This window comes from Corvus hawaiiensis, chromosome 14, assembly GCF_020740725.1.
Source record: "Corvus hawaiiensis isolate bCorHaw1 chromosome 14, bCorHaw1.pri.cur, whole genome shotgun sequence".
NCBI classification, from domain to species: domain Eukaryota; kingdom Metazoa; phylum Chordata; class Aves; order Passeriformes; family Corvidae; genus Corvus; species Corvus hawaiiensis.
Genome location: NC_063226.1, coordinates 869,766 through 890,926, shown reverse-complemented (window position 1 = coordinate 890,926; position 21,161 = coordinate 869,766). Strand labels below are relative to the sequence as shown.

The window sequence follows — 21,161 nt, the reverse complement described above, 5'->3', positions numbered from 1 at the left end:
CTGCAAAAGTAGTAAATTAAGCTTTTGTTTGTTTGTTTAACACATTAAGATGTTTCTGAGACTTTAGGCACTAGTAAATTAAAACCAGGCATTTAAAAACATAGATTTCTTTGCAAGAGCTCTGGGTAGAAGATCGGGGAGAAGAGACGGAGTCTGACCAGGGATTCCCGTGACTGTTTTGCCTCCTCACTGCAGTAGCTCAAACCCCGTGTGAACAGGAGGTACCTAAGCAAAATCTCCTCCTGCTGCAAAAGACATCGTGGCCTGACCCCAGCACTCTAAAGGCAATACTTCCTTCCTCCCTGCTGCCTCACTCCTGCCCTCACTGCTGCCTGCTGGTTAATCCATCCTTAGATAAAGTTTATAATAAACAGGTTACCAGGTTTCGGCCAAAGGCTTCGAGTCTCCAAACCCATATTTCTCATTTTCTAGCTGTAAATGTACATAGAAATAGATAGGGAAGCATAAGAGATGACACAAGAAAATGCCTTAAGAGCAGCCTGTTGCCCTTGCCATGTACGCAGCATCACCTCCATGTGTTGCCTCATCACCATGCTGTCCATTGGAAATGAGAGACCAGGGTTTGATATGGAACAGCTCAGGAAACTCACATAGACTTAGTCCATTAAAAAACCCCAAAAAACTAGTTATGACTATATGAAGCAAATTTTGCAAGGAGATTTCTCTTTAAATACTTCTTTCTGTCAGAATCTATTATTCTGATGAATGTGAAGGAAGCCGTCTGAAAGGCTTAAAATTCCAGTCAGCTCTTGCTGGTTTTTCAGTATATTTCAGTGACATCCATCCTATACAGGAGGGTATTTTTTATCCCCTTTGTTGCAGGGCGGTCAAATCTCACAGGTTGAAGGTTTTCTGATTTTATGTAAGGGGTAGTTTGCTAACTAATGTTCAGAGTTTACTGGCACCCTGTTTTCCAGGTGCAGTTATGGCTCCCTTGATCATCTCTCCATGTGTAGCTATCTCACCAGGTCCTATGCAGAAGGGTTTTCCAGCTGTGACTGCATCTCAAAAAAAGGGTGCTGGCAAACTTTGAACCCTGGTTTGCATTGTCAGTGGTCATATCCCCAAAAACCTAGAGACTGTCAGCTCCAGACTGGTTTACAAAGTTGCTGAGTACAAACTAAGGAGAATTTCACGAGGTGAAACCACAGAAAATGCCTCCTGTGAGTCCCAGGTTCTCCAGAGTCATGTCCCGGGGTCTGAGAGCACTGAGGCTCTGTGTTCCCTGCTGAGGTAACTGTTCTTCTCTGCTGTTGCTGATCGTGGCTGGAGTCTCGAGGCATGATTCTAGTTTTACATGCACTCCAGGAAATATTGGGGGAATGATGGAGGATGTTTTCTTGCTATTTCCTAGAGCTATTCCTAGAATTTTTCAGCGATGTGTCCTTAAGCCATAAGCAACTTGCACTCTGAAAATTGATTTTCCTACAGTACTTTTGCATTCAGCAATTCCCTTTACTCTGTGGGCTGGTCGCTTCACGCTGCAGGTGACACTGTACCACTGACTCCTTGGGAATGGTCTGGATCGGGCTCTTTCCTGCTTCTTCAGAAGATGGAGCTCTTGCTCCAGTATAGCAGAGGGAGAATTAGGCAGCCAAGCTCGTGGAGCAAAGTGGGGGCAGGAGGGAGCATCAGAACCCTCACAGATTATGAGCTGCTTGTGCTGAAATACTGGTTTGCATGTTAGCAATGTAAGCTTGACTAACATGTGGGGTCCCCAAGAGCTTAGAGAGTGTTGGAGTCACCTCAGTGCTGGGGGAGAGACAGTTCTGGCATTCTCTGGGGGCAGTGCCTTATTGCTCAGCCCCAGGTTCCCCTAATTAAACTTTATGTCCAGTCACAGAATTTCAAAGCAACATTCATACAAATCTGGAGGTTGGGATTTTTTTCAGGGCAAAGCCTTTAGCTGAATAGATTAAATGGTTCCCTTACCTTCACATTTCCTCTTAGATTTATACTGTGGCCCTAACAAAACCTCCCACCACAGGACGACTGATACCTGCATGCCTACAAGCTGTTCCTCTCCCATCCTGCTAATTATTGCAGTGTTGAGCCAGTACAAATCATAATGAAGTTACTGGGAACTTTTTGCTGTCCATTTTAAGTTAGCAGAGGGGCACTTGGTAAATGCTTCACTCCCCAGCCATTTCCAGCTTTGCAAATCCATGGTCCTCTTGTAAATCTTGGCCTGGATAGAAGCCATGAGGCTATCTGGGAGGAAGGTGGCTGGCTTGGAGATCATTTTGAAAATGAATTTTCCTTCTGGTGAGCCTCTAGCTGTAAATTCTGAGATTAGTCCTTGTTCCTTTCTTCCAAATAGATTTATTCTCTCTGCTTTGCAAACCCATGGTGGATTTTTTTATGTGCATGATGAAAGAATAGTTTTGTATTGCAGGTGGTAACATGCAGAGCTCAAATGAAAAATATTTGGAGAGAACTGTGCTCAGGAAGAGCAATATTCAGAATGTAACTACTGTTGAGGCTCAGCCATGTGTTGCTGGTTTCAGCTGCCTTGCAAGTGGTCAGGCATTGCCTGGTCAACTGACTCGGCTTTTCCATGAATTCACACAGAGATGCAAGATTATCTCCTCATTCAGGGAAGGTGGGGGCTCCAGCATTGCAATCCCAACTCCTCCTCTGCACTGCAGCAGGAGACAAAACATTTCTGCATGTCCCTTGGTGGCCAGTGTGCCAAAGATCACACTTTGAAGCACTGGCAGGTCTGTGTCAGTGAAGAAAAGGGCATCTCACCTCTCAGCTGCACTGCAGCACCCACAGCAAAGGCTTGGAACCAGATTTTCTCTGAAGTCTCTTCTTAATCCATGCTGTGATTTAAGGTGGACACAGGCTCCTGTTCTACATGCCAAACCCTCTCCTAGTTTGTTTTAGATCCCACTTGCCAAATTCTCTCTTCCAAGCCTTAAGGGGATTCCCTGTGTGTGCTCTTCATGCCATAAAGCTGAGCAAAGGTTTCCCCCCGCTGGCAGTGCCCAAAGGACCAAGCTTGCATGTCCATGCCCCCACTGGACAGGGCACTGGGGATTGTCCCTCAGCCAGGGGAGCTCGAGGCAGCCCTTTTGTGGCTCCCATCTGCCTGATCAGGGTATTTATTGTCTGTGGCTTGAGCTTTCGCAGGCTGCTGCGAGCATGTTGGCTGAAATGTGCAAGCTTTGTCCAAGTTTGGTTAAAATGCCACTTGTGGCTTGCAGCTGCAGCACAGCAGTTTGCACTGCCCCTCACGCACTTTAAGGACTGCAGCCACAGGCTTTTGTGTCTATACAGGGTCCCTTAAAGGAAATGCTGATTTCTTTTTGGCCTTTGGAACATAAAGGAGGGTCTCCTCCTATGATCTGAGATGCCAGCCAGCTTCACAGAACAGCTATTTAGTAACGCCCTAGAAAACCACTTCAAGCCTGACAAAATAAGGAGCCTAGAGAAGATATCAGCTGGCCTTGCTGTGATAATGAAGTAATAGATGATGGAAATGAGTCAAACCCTGTGGTCCTGCCTTAGTCAAGGCTCTCACTGAAGCCAGTGGGAGTTCAGCTTTTAGGGAGAAATACAGAAGTGCATTTATTTTTTTTATGTTATACAAATGTTACATGATTATAGGGAACAATGTGTTTCTTGGAATAAGATGCTTTAATATTAACATCATTCTCCATTACTTTATAGATGCTGCCCTGTGTAACACGAGAAAGTTCAGTTCCCCTTGAATTAAGGGTGAACTAGTAGCATCTTATTTTCGATGCTCTTTGGAAGCTTTCAACTAAGTGTTACAGAGAAATAGCACAATAGTTGGAGTTGTCCTGTACTATTCATCACATTCACAGACCTCCACAGCTTCATCTGCACTGAATGGGACTGGGGTCCTAAGCAGCTTCTCATGCTCATAAAGGAAGCCATTCTCTGCTCTTTGGGTTTTTTTTGCCTGTGGAAAGTATGATATTTTATTAATTTTTCCTACTGTTTTTCCATGACATACATCATGTTTCATCAGAGAAGTACACTACAGTTTCCTGACACTTTGTTTAGATGCTTGAAATTTCCTCTACAGGTTGAAGTAGGTTTTGCCTACTTGTTAGCTGACAACTGTTGAAGTTGCAAACAAGAGTTGAGTTTTGGTAAACCAAAAAGAAAAAAAAAACCAAACAAAGAAGCTGTATGTCCCACTTAATTGATTTTATGGGTGGATTTTTCTTAAATATCTGCTTCAGCTATGTGAATGTAATGTTCTGTAAGAGCATCATCTGGCTGACTCACATGTGAGGATGCAATAACACTAAAGATCCTCTTTTTGCACTTAGGGTCTGAGTCCAGCCCATTGCAATCAGCCTCCTTGATTTCAGTGGGGTTTGGATCAGATCAAACTGACAACTCAGGGTTGTCACCAATCACTTAGGGTCCCAAAGCGTCCCAAGGCTGAAACCTGTATCTAGCAAGTGTTGAAGTTTACATTAATGTATGTACTTTTGGAACACGTGCCATAAATCCAAGCTAAATGTCCATGTTTGCACTAAGGATGTTCTTGTGATAAGACTTTTTCAGCATCTTTAACAATAATGTATCTATTGAATTTTTGAGAAAGGAAGAAGAATGTTGAAGACTCATAATTTAATTATTTTGTGTTTCTTTGTCTAGTTTTGCTTTTGTAGAACATAGGTAGGTACAGGTGGTTTGAACTTTTAAGCAGATGTGTGCAAAGAGCACCTGAGTGTGTGGAGAGCAGGGTTAATAGTGTGCATGCAGTAGTGAATTTGCTCTGTCCCAGTCAAATGCAATGTTTAGACCATGGACTAAAGGGGGACCTTTATGATCTGACTTTTATTTGTGAACCAGTCCTTAGACACAGTCCCAAGCTGAGTTAAACATACTGGGGTTTGTTTTGTGACCATTTTTGTGTGGAGGCACTGTTGAGCCACTCAATGGCTGTGGTTGCCTGGGGGCTCCCCATCACTCAGTGGACATCTCTCCACTGTGGGTCTCCAGTATGGGGGGTGACCCTTGTGCACCCTCAGAAATGTGACCAGCTGAGTCTGAACTGAGCAACACCACAGACCTAGAACAATCCTGATATCCTTCAGCCACTGACAATCACAGTGCAGAGGTTTTAAGCCACTGAAGGTTCTTTTCATCTACTTTAAAATCAATCACAATGCACTAATTGGGTGGGAAAGTAGGAGTGTCTTAAGTTACTGTTGGGGCTGTTTATAGCGGTAACAATTCTTGTGGGAACAATACACATTTTGAGGTACAACTGTAAATATTTGTCTGAAACATAGCACACATTGCATATTAAATGATTTTAATCTTTTTTGTCTTCCATGGTTTTAAATCTAAGCTTTTATTAATTTATGAGGTTGATAAGTTCTGCAAATCTGAATGTACAGTCTGAGGTTTTTAACATTTGAAACTTTGCACACGACATGGTATGTTCCCCTGAGTATGCTGTTGAACTAGGCTCTTCATGTATATGTATAAATTACAGTAGAGAATTTTCTCTGACTGCAAGTTTAAATGAACTATATTGTATATGTACCTGTAAAAAATGTGTTAAATCTATATTTAAAGATTAAAAACTTGTTAAATAAATCCATCTGAGAATATGCAGTTCTGTTCAAAGACGCATCTGCTGTAATTCTAGATAAAAAGCTCCTCACAGTGTTGGTTTTATTTCATTTCCTTGGAACAACTTAAAACCTTCTTATATGCATTTTGATTTTGAGGTAAGCAGTGGCAGATGATCCAGTTAGTTTCTTGCTGGATGCAGGGGCACTGAAATTGGGAGAGGCACCTTAGTGCTCATACTGATGTCTGAATGAGCAGCTGCTGCAACCCTGCCCTGGCTCAGGGTGTCCCCAGCCTGCCCCTCATCCATCCCAGCACGGCTCAGGGTGTCCCCAGCCCCGGCCTCCCTTTCCTTCCAGCACCGTGCAGCACTACCAGGAGCCACCTCTGGGCTGAGGAGCACAGGCTCTGCTCACGGGTGGGCCCATGGGGGCAATGTGGGCATCAGCAGAGGTGGCCTTGGGGGCAGGGAGAACACCCCTGGCCGTGGGTTCTGCCCGTGGGGACATGCTGGGGTCCCTGCGGGCTGGTGAAGCCTGCCCATGCCAGGCAGCCCAGTGCAGGTCCTGGAAGCCCCCCTGTTTCCTTGTGCACCCCTGGAGGTTTCCATGGAAGGAGAGACAAGCTGAATGAGCCCTGGTCAGAGATAAACCTCTGTTCCTCTGGGATTATTCCCTTCCCTTGAAGTTGTGAACTCAATTAAACATACCTGAATCAAGCAGACAAAGGACCCCTGCCCAGCACTGCCTTTCCCTGGGCTGCCACCTCCCTTCCCTGTGCCTCTGTGTCAGTGCCAGCCTGGACACAGGGCAGGGGTCTCCTGGGGATGTGTCTGCCTCAGGGTGCCCCAGACTGTCTGCACTCAAGGGACATCCATGAGCTCGTTTGGGGAGGGCAACACATTGCTGCCAGCAGTGCCCATTGCTGCAGTCCCTAATTCAGCTGATTAACAGGGAGACCAGGACGGGTACGGAGCACTAAGCAGTTCTCTTTATAACCCTGACAAGACCCAGCAGAAATCATTAGCTTAAAGCCTGCCACTACCTTTAGATGAGTTTTATACAGATTTTAGGTGATTTTTACAGTCAGTTTTATGCTGTCCCAAAGCAGGAGGAGCATTTTCTGCTGCCCATGATCTACCTCAGCCTGATTCATGTGAAAACAGCTGTTTGGGAGCACTGTGGGTACACTGCTGAGGGCGTTCACCTCCCTCATGGACTCCTGCTACTGGGATGCTGCTGAGGCACCAGTACCTGCTGGGCTTCCCCTGCCCACACTGCTGTGTGCCAGCTGTGGGCAATGCTGGTGGCACACTGGCCTGGGACATGTGTGAGCCATTCCCCAGCTGATCCACCAACCTCTGCATTCAGGATCTGGGGACTTATACCACCGCAGTAGTGCCAGTGCATTCAGAAATGGAGCCATGAGTCATTAAAAGGGCTTTTTATTTCCTTATTACCACATTTTCATTGCATTCTCTCAACTTTCTGCCTTCCAAGAGCAAAAGTTATTTCATTTAGAAATGTTTATTAAAATGCAATGATATCTCAATACCACAGAGCTTGCTGTGGTCCCTCTTCAGCTACCCAGTCCATCCTCCAGCACCGTGCAGCCTCCCCAGCACGGCATCGTGCTCCCCTGGGTTAGGTGAGCCTCGTGGTTTGCTTTATCCAGTTCACGTACTTCGAGACCCTGGTGTAGATGCCGTATTTGCCTGGCAGGGCACATTCCTCTCCCCAGCTGGTGATGCCTATGAGGAACCAGGTGCCCTCGATCTCCGTGGTGTAGGGACCCCCGCTGTCCCCCTCGCAGGTGTCCCTGCCCCCGGACGGGAAGCCTGCACAGAACATGTTGTGCAGGATGGTGGTGGAGGTGCTCTTGAGGCAGGTGGGCCGGTCAACAAAGGGCACCCTGAGGACCTGCAGGGTGGTGGCCGTGCGGCCGCGGAAGAGCTGTTTGCCCCAGCCACTGACCGTGCCGATGCCTTGTTTCAGCAGAGCGTTGGTGAACTCGCGGCTGCCCAGGCAGATGGGGGTGACGTAGCTGTTGAAGGTGAGGGGCTGGTCCAGCTCCAGGAGGGCAATGTCGTTGTGGTACTCGTTGATGGCAGCGTTGTACGTGGGGTGGGGAAGCAGTCTCACCACCTTACGCCACTGCTCTGTGTGGTCATCGCTCTCCACATTGTGTTCACCTGCAGAGACAGATGTGACTCGGGCTGGGTCCCTCCACAACAGGACCACTGACCATGCCCTGGTGGTGCCATCCTGATGCGATTCCAGCCCAGCCCAGTGGCTGCAAAGTCTCACACTGCTCTGAGACTGTTCCTGGCCAGGCTGCTGGCTCCTTGTCACAGGAAGCTGCAGGTTCCCTCACGTCTCAGGTCCCCGGCACAACCCAGGTTTGACACTGGGCACACATCATCCTATCAAGCGCCAAAGATGCAGGCGCTTTTGCCAGAGTTAGCAGCAATGTGGCTGTTTTGGGGATTTAGCACCCTCACAGAGATGTAAGGGGATGTTGCCCTTGCAGCTACGGGGGCAAAACTCGCTGATGAAAAATCTTGGTTTAGAATAAATAATTTATTAGTGAAAAGAAAGCTTACCTCCGCTTTCTAAAACCAGGGAGCCACGGGGCAGGATGGGGCGCAGCAGGGTACCAGCGCCATCCCTGATGCTCACAGGTGCCCCCGAGCCCGTGCCGCAGCTGCTCGCGGTCGCTGCCGGCAGCCGCAGGTGGCTGTGGCTGAGCTGCCGGCAGCCTGCTGCCTCCCCCCGCTTGTGTAACAGGCAGAGGGAAGGGAGAATGCTCCGTGCTCTCGGGTCGGTGGAGGGGCAGCACCTGGGGCCGCCCGCCCGCCGCCTGTGCTGAAGGCTGGGGAGCAGGATGGCTTTTCCCGGCCGCTTTCCCGCAGCCCCGGGTGCGTTCAGCCCCTGCTGCGGGGCTCCTGCTCGCTCCGCCGCGCTCTCCAGGACGCAGCATCGCCTCTGAGCAGCTCCTGCGGCGCCCGGGCCCCGCCGTGCCTGCGGAGCCGGCCACAGGTGAGCGGGTCCTGCGGGCTCGGCGAGGGCTTTGGTTGGGCAGAGCGGGAATGTTAACTCCCTCCCGGGCTGTTTCTACAGTGTAAACGCAAGACAAACGTGGGGGAGACTTTCAGGTGGCTTTTCTTACGTTAGAGGTGCTTGCTACTGCTGGGGACCTGAAAATGTGATTCAGGGATGAAAGTGGAGAAGCAAAGAAGCGTAGGGGAGGGGAATGCTTCTTCCACACCCTGCTACAGATTTATTTTGCCTCTTAGGATGTTATATACAAAGCCAAACATTTAACGTGAATGGATGTGAAGGACTCAGATGTTGCCCATGCAGGGAACATGGTGCAGACACAAATTCAATAGTACTGGAGCCCTGCAAAATCATGTTTTGCTTTCCTGACTTGCTGTCTGGCCAAAATCCTGCCCTGGAAACCCAGTGGTGCTGCAGAGCAGTGTGAAAGGAGTGTGAAGGGACTCAGCTGATAATGTGTACTAAATGCAGGGAGTGTGTGATGTGCAGGAGAGAGCCTGAAAGGAGAGGCAGTCTGCCTGCAGATGCAGCAAACACAAAACTTCTCATCAGGTGGAAATGTGCTTTTCTGGAGAGGCTGTTTTTGCACTTGGTATTTTGTACTTTCGCACATCAGTGGGTCCAAGGCTGGGTTTTGTGCTGGGCTTTCCAGCAAAACTGCTGGGAAGCAGCAAAAAATAATGTGTGCAAGCTGTGGGCCTCCTCCTGCCAGCACCAGGCAATCGTGCCCAGCCCCAAGGCACTCAGCCTCCAAGAGCCAGCCAGGCCCACTCAGGAGCTCAGCCTTATTAACAGGATGCAGCTGGAGCTGTTTTGATGAGCTCATTTGTGCAGGTATAAACTTAGTGTGTCAAGACTTAGGTAAAATGTCATTTCTGTCACCAATACATAACATAGTGCTTAAAGAAAAAGCATCAATCTCCCATGCCTCCTCTCAGTGCAGCTGGAGGCAATTACTGACCACATCACTGCTCCCCTCCTGTTCCTATCGGTGTAACCTATGTGAGATTCATACTGGGGAGACGCAAATGGTTTCGGGAAGCTGATTCTGCCACAGCAGTGGAAGGTGTCACCACCAGGCTCATCAAGGCCACATGCTGAATTATCAGCAGGATGCTGAGCAGGGGGTCTGGCACAGCTGGGTACCACTAGTCAGACAGAAAAACCCTTTCTGAAGCAGATACAAATGTGATTTTTGGAGTAGCAGCATCATGTGTTGTGCAGCCCCTCCACAGAACCCCGTCTGACTCTCCAAGACCCTGCTGCACAAGCACACTTTCCCACATGCCAGCCCAGTTTCTCTGCCTTAACACATAAATTCTATTTACTGGCAAAAACTTAGGAACAAAAGTAATCATCTTCTCCTTGCAAGGAGATTCAGGCTACTGCTGCCCCTCTTGAACCAGCAACACAAATCCATTCTGAGAGTGGTGGGAAAACAGTGTGAGCTCCAAGAAGAGCAGAACTCCCTAGTGAGGCGTGAGTGGCCAGCAGAGATAAAAATCCATCACACCAGCCCATGAGGCAGCATTTTAACTGAACTCCACTGGGCTTTAAAGCTGCCTAGATGAGCCTCTGGCTCAGGTGAGCCTGCCCGTGGCCAGGCTGAGCTGTGTTTACACTGCGGTCCAGCAGCTCTGTGGCTTTGGGACCAAGGCAGACCCAGCTCACTGCTCCTACCAGAGGTGGTGGCACCTGCAGGGACCAGACTGATGAAATGTTTTAACCTACAGCAGCCTGTGTCAGGCCCTAGAGCAGCGTGCATCCTGCTGCTGCCCGTACCGTGGCCACAGTGCGCTGCGCCATGCACTGTCCAGCCGGTGCCAGCCCTGCCCCGTGCCCCTCCCCTCCTGCCCAGGGTGCTCACCTGCCACGGCACTGAGGTTGTGGGTGTACCCTGGCTTCAGGCAGTGCGCCGCCGTCACCACCCACTTCTCGTTGATGATGGACCCGCCGCAGAAGCCCAAGCCATGGCTGTTCACCAGCAAAACCTGTGGGAGCAGGGAGAGCACACCCAGGGCTCTGTGTAAACCTGGACCAGTGGAAGGTGGCCCTGGTCACAGCAGGGGGTTGGAACTAGATGATCTTTAAGGTCCCCTCCAACCCAAACTGTTGGATGATTCTATGATCTGGTGAAACTTATGGAGTCAAAAAATGAGTTGTATTGCTCCTTGAAAAACTCCCTTCCCTCAGCCTTCAGCTTACTTTTGGTACGTTCATGGACTGCTGGGCAATCTGGTGCTGTAGCTCAACCCTTTGTGTCTCACCAGGTAAAGCTGCTGTGACTGACTCCTGGCTTTTTTTGCCAGGGGAGAGCCCCATCCAGGCGAGTTTTGTTGCTGTGGCATTAAACTGTGTACAGAAAGAAGCTGTGCTCCTGTTAGGCTTCTCAGGAAGCCAATCTAACCTCAGGGACAGGCTTTGGGTATTTAAAAGTAAGATGATCCTGTACTCAGAACACGACTGCTGGGGTTACAGATTTGCAGAAGCAGCTGGTACCTGCCAGGGCACCTCTCCTTTCATGCTCTCTGACCCGCCGACAACCCGTGTGCCCGTCCTGAGCACGGGGGTGATCCTCGTGGTGGCAGCAGTGCTGGTTTCCGTGGTGTTGTTGAGCACCTCGTCATGGGCATCATCAGGGTCGTCGCCAGTGATGTTCCAGTGCTCGAAGGTGTTCATTGAGCGGGTGAGCTTCCTCTTGGCCTCAGGAGCCGTGATCCTCCCGCAGGGATAGGGCACTGGGAGAGAAAGAGCCACAGCTGTGACTGGCTGTGTCACACCGAGTGACAGTGACCAAAGGAGCAGGGCAGGAGGCAAATGCTGCCCCACCTCAGCACTGTCTGGGACCAGCACAGGGCTGTGGGCTGACCACGTGTACCCTGTGCACACGGGCCTGTGCCTTGGAGCCACAGTGAGGGTGATTTGTAAAAGTAGCAAAAGCATAGGTTGTTTCTGGGCCTTGGAAACGACACCTGAACAGCTTTAAAAGTGAAAGAGGCTTGTGTTGAGCGTGCGTGCCTGACGGGCCGGGACAGCTGTGCCTGCTCTTGGCCGGACGCTGTGCTGCATACCTGGGAATCCTGGGCTGGGCAGCTGGGCGCTTGGCCGGCATTTCTACAGCAATGACTCCAGAACAATAGTGAGCCAGCTGGGAGAGGGCAGGAAATGATGTCTGCCAATTGTACAGATAATCCTGCTTGGCACCAAGGTGAGGAACACATTAATAAACTCTTCCTAGAGTTGTATATTTTCTCTGTTAATGAAGATCTCATCTGTAGGCTCGTTTCAGACGAGCTCTTCCCATTCCTCTCCCACGCAGTGTGTGCCGAATTCCTGCTGGTAGTGGCAGTCAAAATAGTAAATAGCACCAGGCATTGTCTTTCATCTGAAAAGCTTTCAGAAGCACTGAGCAAACAAACATTAGTGTAAAATCAGATGTGAGTGTGGCCTACTGAGACTTCATCCTTTATTTTTAAACAGTTCACTTTAGGAACAGGACTTAGATGAGTGTTGAGTGATGGAAAGTGGTGCCTGCAAGGTTAGCCTATGAAAGGAAGTTTTCAGAGCCAACAAAAGCTGTGCTTTTGCAGGAAGGGCAATCACCCAACCTGAAAGATGATCTTCTTGCTAACTGAAAACCTTTCTGGTCCAGTGAAAGTGATACGGCATGTTGGGCAACACAGGCCTGAGCTCTTGAGGATCTCTTTTAACAGGATTCCTAGCCTAGGATACTTCCTACACTGACTGCTGACAGCCAGCACGTTCAGGAGGTCAAGGTCAACCTTGCTGTAGCTGTCAGAGCTCACCTGTGCAGGTACCTGCATGCAAGCTTGGGTGTGCAAACCCGCTGCACTCAGGTGTTAGAAATGTGATAGCATCAAATGTTAAACTGACTTCAGATGACAAAATATTTATCTGCTCAGTGTCTTCTCTGCCAGATGTGCTTCTGAGATGTTCATGCCCAATTAATTTGCTGTGTTGTGGTGGGTTGGGTCTGCACGTGTCAGTGTAATGGTCTAGGAGCAGGGTAAAGCTGGGGAATATAACAAGAACCAGCTATTCCTTAGCCCTTTGTGAAGCTGCAGCCTCAAGCAATGCATTTTCCTTCCACCCCACTCAGTATAACAGCTAAGCCAGAGTCTGTTCTCACTGAGGGTCTCTGCAGATACAGTGCTGGGAGGACAGCACCACCACAAAGCTTCACTTGTACCCACCCAACTCAGGTAATTATAAGACACTGGGTGATGGCCAGCCGTGAAATGAACCATCAGAAGGATTCACAGTAAGCAAAATCTTTTGTTCTGAAAAGTTCAGAGCATCCTCAGTGTAGAATCAGTAACTAACTAGTAGCTCCCACTGGAAGAACACGGGAGCTCTGGCTGGGTGCTGGTGCGGCTGAATATCAACTTTCTACCTTCGGAAAACTCCTGATCCATATTTAGAACTGTAAGATGGCTGCAGGTAGGAGAGGAGCCTGTGTGAGCAGCTATCTGAAACAAGCATTTGCCCTTGAACAAATTCCTGGACAACTACCCTCCCTCTCCACCCACCTAGGCTAAAAAAGGGATGTTTACATTGAATCCTTCCAGCCAGACCCCGCAGCTGCCCTCGGGAAAGTGCAGGGTCAGGCTCTACATTTGCTAAGCAGGAAAACATGCAACAAGGTTTCCAACAGGATATTGCATGTCTATGAAATTCATGTCTCTAAATCCAGAACAAGACCTTGAACACTTTAACCCAAATCTCTTAAAAACAGTTTGAAAGTTAACCTGTAGGTTCGCAGGACTTTCCATCTTCGTGAAGTTTATAGCCAGCGGCACAGGAACACACAACCTTCTGCGGGGGGTCATGACTGCAAAAGTGCTTGCAGCCTCCATTTTTAATAGCACAAGTGAAGTCTGAAAAAATTAAAATGAAGTTGTGAGAGCTCTTTTGAAACACAAGTAGTCAGAGATTTGTTGAGACTTGGGGTTTTGGGCTCAGTAACCCCCTGTGTTGGATCCAGACTATGGAAAACAGATGATTGTTTGCAAGGAGACGGGGAAGAAGGACAATCCCATCCCTGCTCACAGTGAGGGAGCAGCAGGCACTTCTTCGAGCAGGCAGGTTGGGGAGTTCATAGAGCCCCACAGAGCCCTGGCACAGCCTCCTGTCTCCAACAATGGCATGCTGTCTGAAATTTGGCAGCCTGACCCTGAAGGACTCCTGCAAATATTTGGTCACAAGCCACGTGATTTCCCCACTGCTGGGCTGCTTTCCCCACGCCGTGCTTATGGCAGTGGGGGAGAACACCACACACCAGGTTGGAGCAAACCCTGCACCCAGGCAGGGCTTCGCACTGCGATTATTGCTGGGCTCTGAATTAAAACTTTAGGACAAGCCTTCTGTTCTTCCTGATGTACGAATCAATCGTCATAGCCTGGCTTGGAAGACCCATTTCAGCAGGATGTGTGATGAAACAAGTCCCAGCCTGAGGCAGAGAGAGATGTCCGTGACTTGCACCTGTCCTTTCCCACCCCACCTCTCACTCCTCTGTGGTGGGAACACCTTGGAGGTGGGAAACCACAAATCTGCAGAGGCCCTTGCAATTCTCAGTGAGTTTTCAAATAACTTCACAGCAGATTAACTCCACTCCTACTTCCTCAAGGACACCTCCCTTCCTGTAGCCATTTTAATGCCATCATTTACTATTTTTACAGAGCTCTTCTTCATGCCTCACTTCCAGCTCTATTTTTGCTCCTGTCTCACTTCCCCAAGAAATTTGCAATGAGACTATTTAAATTTGATGCAACTTTGAAATGCTCTTTTTAACGTACGCTCCTCTCTTGCCAGAGCAGAAATACAACTAGAAAGAGAATCTTTTATTAGTGCAGTGAGTCTAGCACATTATGCGAGTTGCACAGCCCCTGATTATATTATAAGAGCTGAATATCCCTCTTGCTTAAATTATCAGCTGTATGGTTTTCATAAACTCCTAAACCCATCAGGAAAATATTTGCCTTTTATTTGCCTTCAGAATCAAGGTTTCTGCTGATACTTATAATTATTAATTAAGCAGAGCGCCATTGAGAGGAAGCTGGGATAATCCTGCCCTGCCCAGCACCTGCTGCCCAGCCTGGCATGAGAAAGGGAAAGGGGAGTGGGAGAATGGGGGCTCCATGGGGGTCTGTGGGAAACTGCTGCTCTCAGCAAGTGAGCAGGTTGTCCCTGAGTGAGCAGTCCTGGAAAGGCTTGTGCTGGGGACATAAAGGAAGGGCTCTGTGTCAACATTTGCCCTGGCAGCCACAGCTGAACAAAAGACCTTGAGCCTGAGTCTCCACTGAACCCTCCATAAGAGCAGGTGCTTGGCAGAGGTGGAACTGGGGCTGCACTGGGGGCTGGGAAGGACCAGAGATATCCATTGCAGTATCCCTCTGCAATCCCCAGTGCCAACAGGCTGAATTTACACTTTCCTGCAGTGCCTCACAGCAAAGCAAAATGTGTCTGAAACAGCCCCCGACAGGGTGAGACTCTGACCCCATTTGATCCCATGGGGTTTCAAGCAGAGCAGCACAGCCACTGGAGGAGCCCCTGGTACATACCTATCTCACAGTTCTTGCCTTCATACCCAGCTGGGCACCAGCACACGTAGGAATTTATCTGGTCCTTGCACACGGCTCCGTTTTTGCAGGGATTGGGGTTGCACTGATCTCCATCTTGGAGAGAAGACAGGAGAGTTAAAAAACACGAGCGTCCTCCACGGCTGGTGCCCACCACGTGCTGGAGCCTTGCTCTGTGCAAGCTGAACAAGAGACAGCACAGCCTCCTTCTTTATAACGGAGAATAAGTCAGATCCTGGCAGCCAAGTGCGCACCAGACAATGTCAGCGCTGGGGCGACAGCAGCAGCAGCAGTTACTGCAGTCCCAGATGTGTCCCCTGTGGGCTAATTCTGCTCATTTCAGCAGAACCCCTCTTCAGTCACCCTCATGCAACATCTCAACAGGACCTCAAGTCTTGGCCAAATTAGACAAGTTTAGAAGGTTTGCTACTTCAAGAGTGCTGTAAGTGTCCTAACCTGGATTGTTTTAGCACTAAGGCTGCTCTGTGAAAGTTTGGGTCTGTCCACTGTGGTTTGGAGACCTCTCTGCATGTTAGGATTGACAGTCTTCATCATTGCTCTTTCTTTCTCAGTCCTGTACTGCTATTACCTGGTCTAAATTTTTCCTTTATGTGCCAGGGCTTTTATTTGCACAGCTGCCTCCAGCTGAGGACCTGAGGCTTTAATGAAAATACTCACTAGTGCAAAACTGGTGATCTAACACTTTGGAAGGGTAAACCAGTGATGTTAAATGACAGGGGATGCCCTTTGAAATACTTGAGCCAGGGCATGGAGACAGGGGAAGGTCTTGCTGTGTTTGTGTCTGCCAGGAAGTGTGGCAGTTAATGGGGTTTTCAGAGATGGGCTGGAATGCAAACGGGAACAAAATGGTTTGGGCTCACCTGGGTCATGGTGCTGAGGTTTGCACATAAGGTAAGGGCTGCAGCTGTTGCTGCTGCCTGGTGAGGGCAGTTGGGTTTGGGTGCTGTGCGAGGGGTGAGCTCCTGTGGGCTGCACTTGTTGGGAATAGCTTGCACACTGAACAGTAAACCAGGCACTTCGGATGACAGAGGAATATATGGCATTCCTTATTTTTGATGAGCTAATTTGTTACAGTGGCAGGGAAACAAATGCAGTGCTGAGTTTCATCAGTTGTTTTTTCAGAGGACAGTCCTACAATGCAAATGTAATGCTTTTATTTTATAGTCTGGACTGAGTAATCTGAATTATTTAAGGCTTTCTAGTGAGATGTTCTGGGCACTTTGCCAATCTACGAAAGAGTTCATTTATTGAAATGTCCTTAAAATTAGTTACAGATGTTGTAGTGGGCATTGAAATCTTTTTGTTAAGGGACCAAGGAGTCGTTGGGGATGGAGACTGAAAGGAAGAAGTAGATGTGGAAAGAAAACAGTGAAGTTAAGGGTTTGGGAGCAATGGTGTGAATTGCAAACAGCTGTTCGCTATGATCATGTTGAGTCTCCACTTTAATATGGCATTTCTAGGGATTCACACTGTGCTTTTGCAAGGCTGTGCCTTATCTGGAGATCTCTGCTTGAGAACAGAGCATTTGCTGTTTGCTGAAGGGGTGTTAATTATTGCTGTGGTATTTTACTCTGTAACACAGCTGAAGCTGAAGCCCAGAGCGTGACCTGGACTCAGTGAGATCCAGTAGTTTGCCTGAACTGGTTTTGTTCCATGAGGTTATTGAAATTCATTCAAAAAACCCCTGCTTGAACAAATAAAGCACTAAGACATCTCTTTTTTTTTGTTGGCTTGCCATTTCTATACCAATGGGACAGGCCCAGGCTGGGTGGCTGCAGGATTTGGAGTGCAAGGCTCTGACTGGCTCTGTCATAACACAGTTTCTGGATGCTGAAATACATTTGTTACAGTAACATCAGCTCTTTATGCACTGAGAGAGGAATATTAGACATTAGAACATGAAGAAAGCAGCTCTTACCAATGTATGTTTGCCAAAACTGCATCTGCAAAGGGAAAAAAAAAAAGTTTTCTTTGATTTCTAATTTCTGGGTACTGTCTGATGGCAGTAGTACTGGGATGGCTCCAAAGATGAAGGAAAGGACTTGCAGGGAAATCACCACCTCCATAATCCCAGTGGTGACTGATAAAGCTTCTAAAGCAGTTCCCCAGCCCAGGTGATGGAGCACAAATGAGAATCAACCATGCCAGATGCTGCCCTTGGCCCTGTAAGTTTTCTCCTTGCTGTTTCCTCCTCTGCCCCCTCTGTGCGCACCTGAAGGGCCCGTAGAGGTGTGGGCTGGAGGGAACAAGGTGCTGCCATTTTGCAGCAGCAATACTCACCGTCCTCTCTTCGTTTTCAAACACTTCTCGGGCTTCTTCATAGCTGCACTTTTCTTCTATGCACTCCCTCTCGAGGTTCCCAGGAATAACCTCTTCCAGCCTGTTTGAGTTGGCTCTCCTTTGCCTCTGCAGAACCGAGCTTGCCTCTTTGTTCTCGATGAACACTGCAATTGGGGCAGAAACAGGGGCTGGGGAGACGCCTGTGCCGTGGGTGCTGCAGCTGGGATGGGCTCTGCTCTCCCAGAGAGCCCTTTCCAGATGTGCAACCCCTGTTGCCCCATGGCCAGGGACATTTCAGGAGGGTTATTGTGGACCTGAGGTTTCTTTATTGCCCAACTTCAGTGCAATCCAGAAGATCAAATCTGGAGAGCCAAATGTCAAAACAGTCAATAAGCAGAAAGGACTGATGGCAAGAGGGTGATTGGGAGTGCTGAAGTTTGATGCTTAAAATACCCTAAAGCAGATGGTGTGAGAATCTCCCATCACAGATGCACAGACTGGAACAAGCTGTTTGAGAGGGGAAAATAATAGGCTTTTTCATGCTGCTGCTTGGTGAGGTCTTGTTTGGACACAGAAATTGTCCTGCTCTAACTGTGTGTGCCCGTGCTGGCTGTGAAAGGCCATTTGCCTCCGCAGCAGCTGTGGCCCTTGGAAGCTAGGGGCCATTTACTCCTCTCCCTGCCCCTCATCCTTGCCCACGCCGCTGTGTCCCAGCATCTCCTGCTGCCAGGAGGGGTGACACGAGCCTTCCTCAGCCCCTGGGCCACGTCCTGGCAGCGGGGTGTTTGCATCCACCTCCAACAGCGGCCCCGCTCCCGGGCACGGCCTCCGGCGAGAGCTGCTGGCACTGCAGGGCCCGCAGGCCGGGTGGGATGGCCACAGCCACTGCGGCCACCAGCCTTGCCGTGGTGGCTGCCTGGTGAGGGGCAGTCCCCTGATGGTGCTCCCACGGGTGTTCTCCCGGCAGGGCCAGCGGCAGGGCCAGCGGCAGGGCCAGCGGCAGGGCCAGCGGCAGGGCCAGCGGCAAGGGCCAGCAGCGGGGCCAGCGGCAGGGCCAGCAGCAAGGGCCAGCGGCAGGGCCAGCAGCAGGGCCAGCGGCAGCGGCAGTCCTGTGGCAGCCCCCGGCAGGGTTTGCTCCTGACCCAGCTCTCGGAGAACCCCGCCCGTGGAACACATCATTCACCCGGGGCTGTCCCTGCTTTGCTGCCGCAGCCTCTCCTCGCCCTCCAGCGTCCCGCAGCGCGCTCAGCATGTCCCTTTTTGTCACCAGATGGCACGGTGGAGCAGCTCTCGGAGCCGTGGTGGCCGCCCGGGACACGGACCCTCATCTGGGGGCTCTGTGCGGGACGGGGTCGGGCACGTGTTGGACTGGCCCCACTGAGGGCTGGGGACACCATGAGCTTGGCCAGGCAGGGAGACAGGAGACCGAGGGACACGCACCAGCCACCCGTCCCTTCTCATGGCCCAGTCCTGCTCCCGATGCGGAGCAGAGCCCAGCCCTGCTGAGCCTGCAGATGAGTTCAGTGGAGCTCTCCTGAGCCCCAGGCAGGTTGGTCTGATTGACCCAGGCCACTTACAGTGCAAGGAGCCCCTTCACTGACAGGTGTCTCTGCAAGGGAACTAACAGCTTTGGCAGGGCTTCTAATCCCTGTGCAGCAAGCTTGCCCTCTGCCTTCCTCATGCTAGCACGGTTTTGGTTAAAATGAAGTGCGTTAAAATCCTGATCTTAGTTTGGCAGTAGACATTGATGAGTAAAGCACTTCTGATGAAGCCAGGCTTGTTCCAGACACCGCATCCCCTGCAGGGTTGTGCTTTATGTGTGGGACATGAACAAGCCCAGGTCACCCACCCTGACCTGCCCCCTTCTCCTCATGGCATGGGCTGCAGCCTCTGGCTTTACCCCAAGCTGGGCAGAAGAGGCTCAGGTGGGAATGACAGAGCAGCCCCCCTGGTTTTGTGCCCTCTCCACGTGCTGAATGCCCAGGAAGGCGGTGCGGGGGCAGCTGCACAGGGCCCTGCGTGCAGCAAGGCAGCGAGACATGCTCCTGCAGCTCTTCCTGGTGGGAGTGCTGGGCACCTGCTGCAATTAACGCATTTAATGGAGAGAATTCATTTTAATGAATGCAGCTTTACCTCCTGTCAGGTCCCTCTAGGCTCCATTGCTTACTGATCCCACATGCTGCTTTACAAGCAAAACTTGATTTGGACTGAAGGCTGCAGGCCCTGTGGGGTGACAGGAGTGGCACTCACCAGGCTGAAAACCATCCACACACTGAGAATACACTCACACACCATTTACCAGCCTCTGAACCAGGATCTGAGAGAGTGAGACAGGTCTGGCAGGACACACCTGTCTTGTCCGCTGTATTTTATGGGGGGTGCACCTGGGTGGGTGGTGGCAACAGCATGAGGTTCTGCTCACTCTTCATTGCTAAGCAAATATTTTAGAAAGAGCCTTTTAAAAACTTGTTTCCAGCAATGTTTTAATGAAAGAAGAAGGGGCAGCCTTGCAGCAAACAAGAACTCACACTGGATGTGAAGCAGCCTCTGCTGGAGCTGTTGCTGCTACAGATAAATCAATCAACAGCCTGCATTACTATGTGTGATTGCCCACATCCATCAACTGCTCTGTCTTGTCTACAGCTTTGGCTGCATCCTACAGTCTTTGTTAAAATCACGCTGGGTTTGGCTTTAAACAATCCTCGCAGTGGCAAATCCAATGAGTATTTTATGGATATGAGGACTTGTTTGTTCTCCAGGACAAAGTGATGGCACATGAAGAGGTGTGACTGTCACCCACCAGCAGCGCTCTCCCCTTTTCCCCTTCTGTATGTGCCTTCTAAAATGGCTGAATCCAGCCCTGACAGCTTAAAGTTGCAAAAAATCTAAGAAAAAAAATCCATTCTTAAAATTAATCCCTGTGACACATGCTGTATAAAATCAGCATAAAAGCTATTATTTCATTCCCCCGGAAAAGAACCAGAGCTTTAAAGAGGAGCTATAAAATGCAGCAATGCCTCTGAGCTGTTGTCTCTTACAAGACTGCACAAGCTGTCCCACTACCAAGTGACAAACTGTCCCTTTGCCGGTGTCTGTGACACCCTGTACCCAAAAGTGAAGGATTTGCTCAGTTTTAAATGAACTCACCTGTGTTTTCATCACCAAAACAAGCTCCCAGAAGACAAATGGAGAGTAGGAGGGAGATATTTGCCATCTTCTTCCCACTGCCCAGACCTCTTGCTGACAGCTTGTTCGGGTGGCGGAGCTCAGTCAATAGTTCCAAAGTGCAAGTGCTTGTTTACTGACTCTGGGTAACCCTTTAATTTAAGGTCCCAGATGTTCCAGTTCCCAGCAAAGCCAGGTGGATGTTCTGCTACCATCAGTGCCAGGGAAGCCCACAGTGTGTTCTGTGGCACCGGGGGGGCTCACAAGCTGGCAAACGCCGTCCCAGGAGCCCGGGTCTGTGCCCTGCTGGATGTGCCGGTGTCTCCCGGGCTGGAGCACCAGTAATTGCTCTGGGGCTGCCGTCGCCCTTGGGTAGTTGTTAAAGGTTTTCCTCAAGCTTATGAACCATAAGTTCTGTGCACTCAGTCCAGAAGATTAAGAACATTCT

General features: G+C 49.7%; 2 protein-coding genes across 6 annotated transcripts in view; one reads left to right on the top strand and one right to left on the bottom strand.

Annotated features, from left to right (window-relative positions):
- Positions 1–5,631, top strand: part of MCF2 (MCF.2 cell line derived transforming sequence) — a 54,747-nt gene extending 49,116 nt beyond the window's left edge. For 3 of the 5 annotated variants that reach the window (XM_048318888.1, XM_048318887.1, XM_048318891.1), the window contains one exon: positions 105–5,631. In XM_048318888.1, coding sequence (XP_048174845.1) covers positions 105–157 — 53 coding nt within the window. In that variant the 3' untranslated portion in view covers positions 158–5,631. The remainder of the gene's footprint in view (positions 1–104) is intronic. The other 2 variants (XM_048318890.1, XM_048318889.1) reach the window with 1 other exon arrangement.
- Positions 5,632–7,017: 1,386 nt separating this feature from the next.
- F9 (coagulation factor IX) lies at positions 7,018–20,821 on the bottom strand. The gene is made up of 8 exons (XM_048318584.1): positions 20,696–20,821; positions 17,549–17,712; positions 17,187–17,211; positions 15,230–15,343; positions 13,418–13,546; positions 11,148–11,386; positions 10,516–10,639; positions 7,018–7,780 (listed from the first exon to the last, which is right to left on the bottom strand). The coding sequence occupies exons 1-8, from the start codon at positions 20,760–20,762 to the stop codon at positions 7,233–7,235; spliced, it is 1,410 nt and encodes a 469-aa protein (XP_048174541.1). The 5' UTR covers positions 20,763–20,821; the 3' UTR covers positions 7,018–7,232.
- Between the last annotated feature and the right edge of the window lie 340 nt (positions 20,822–21,161).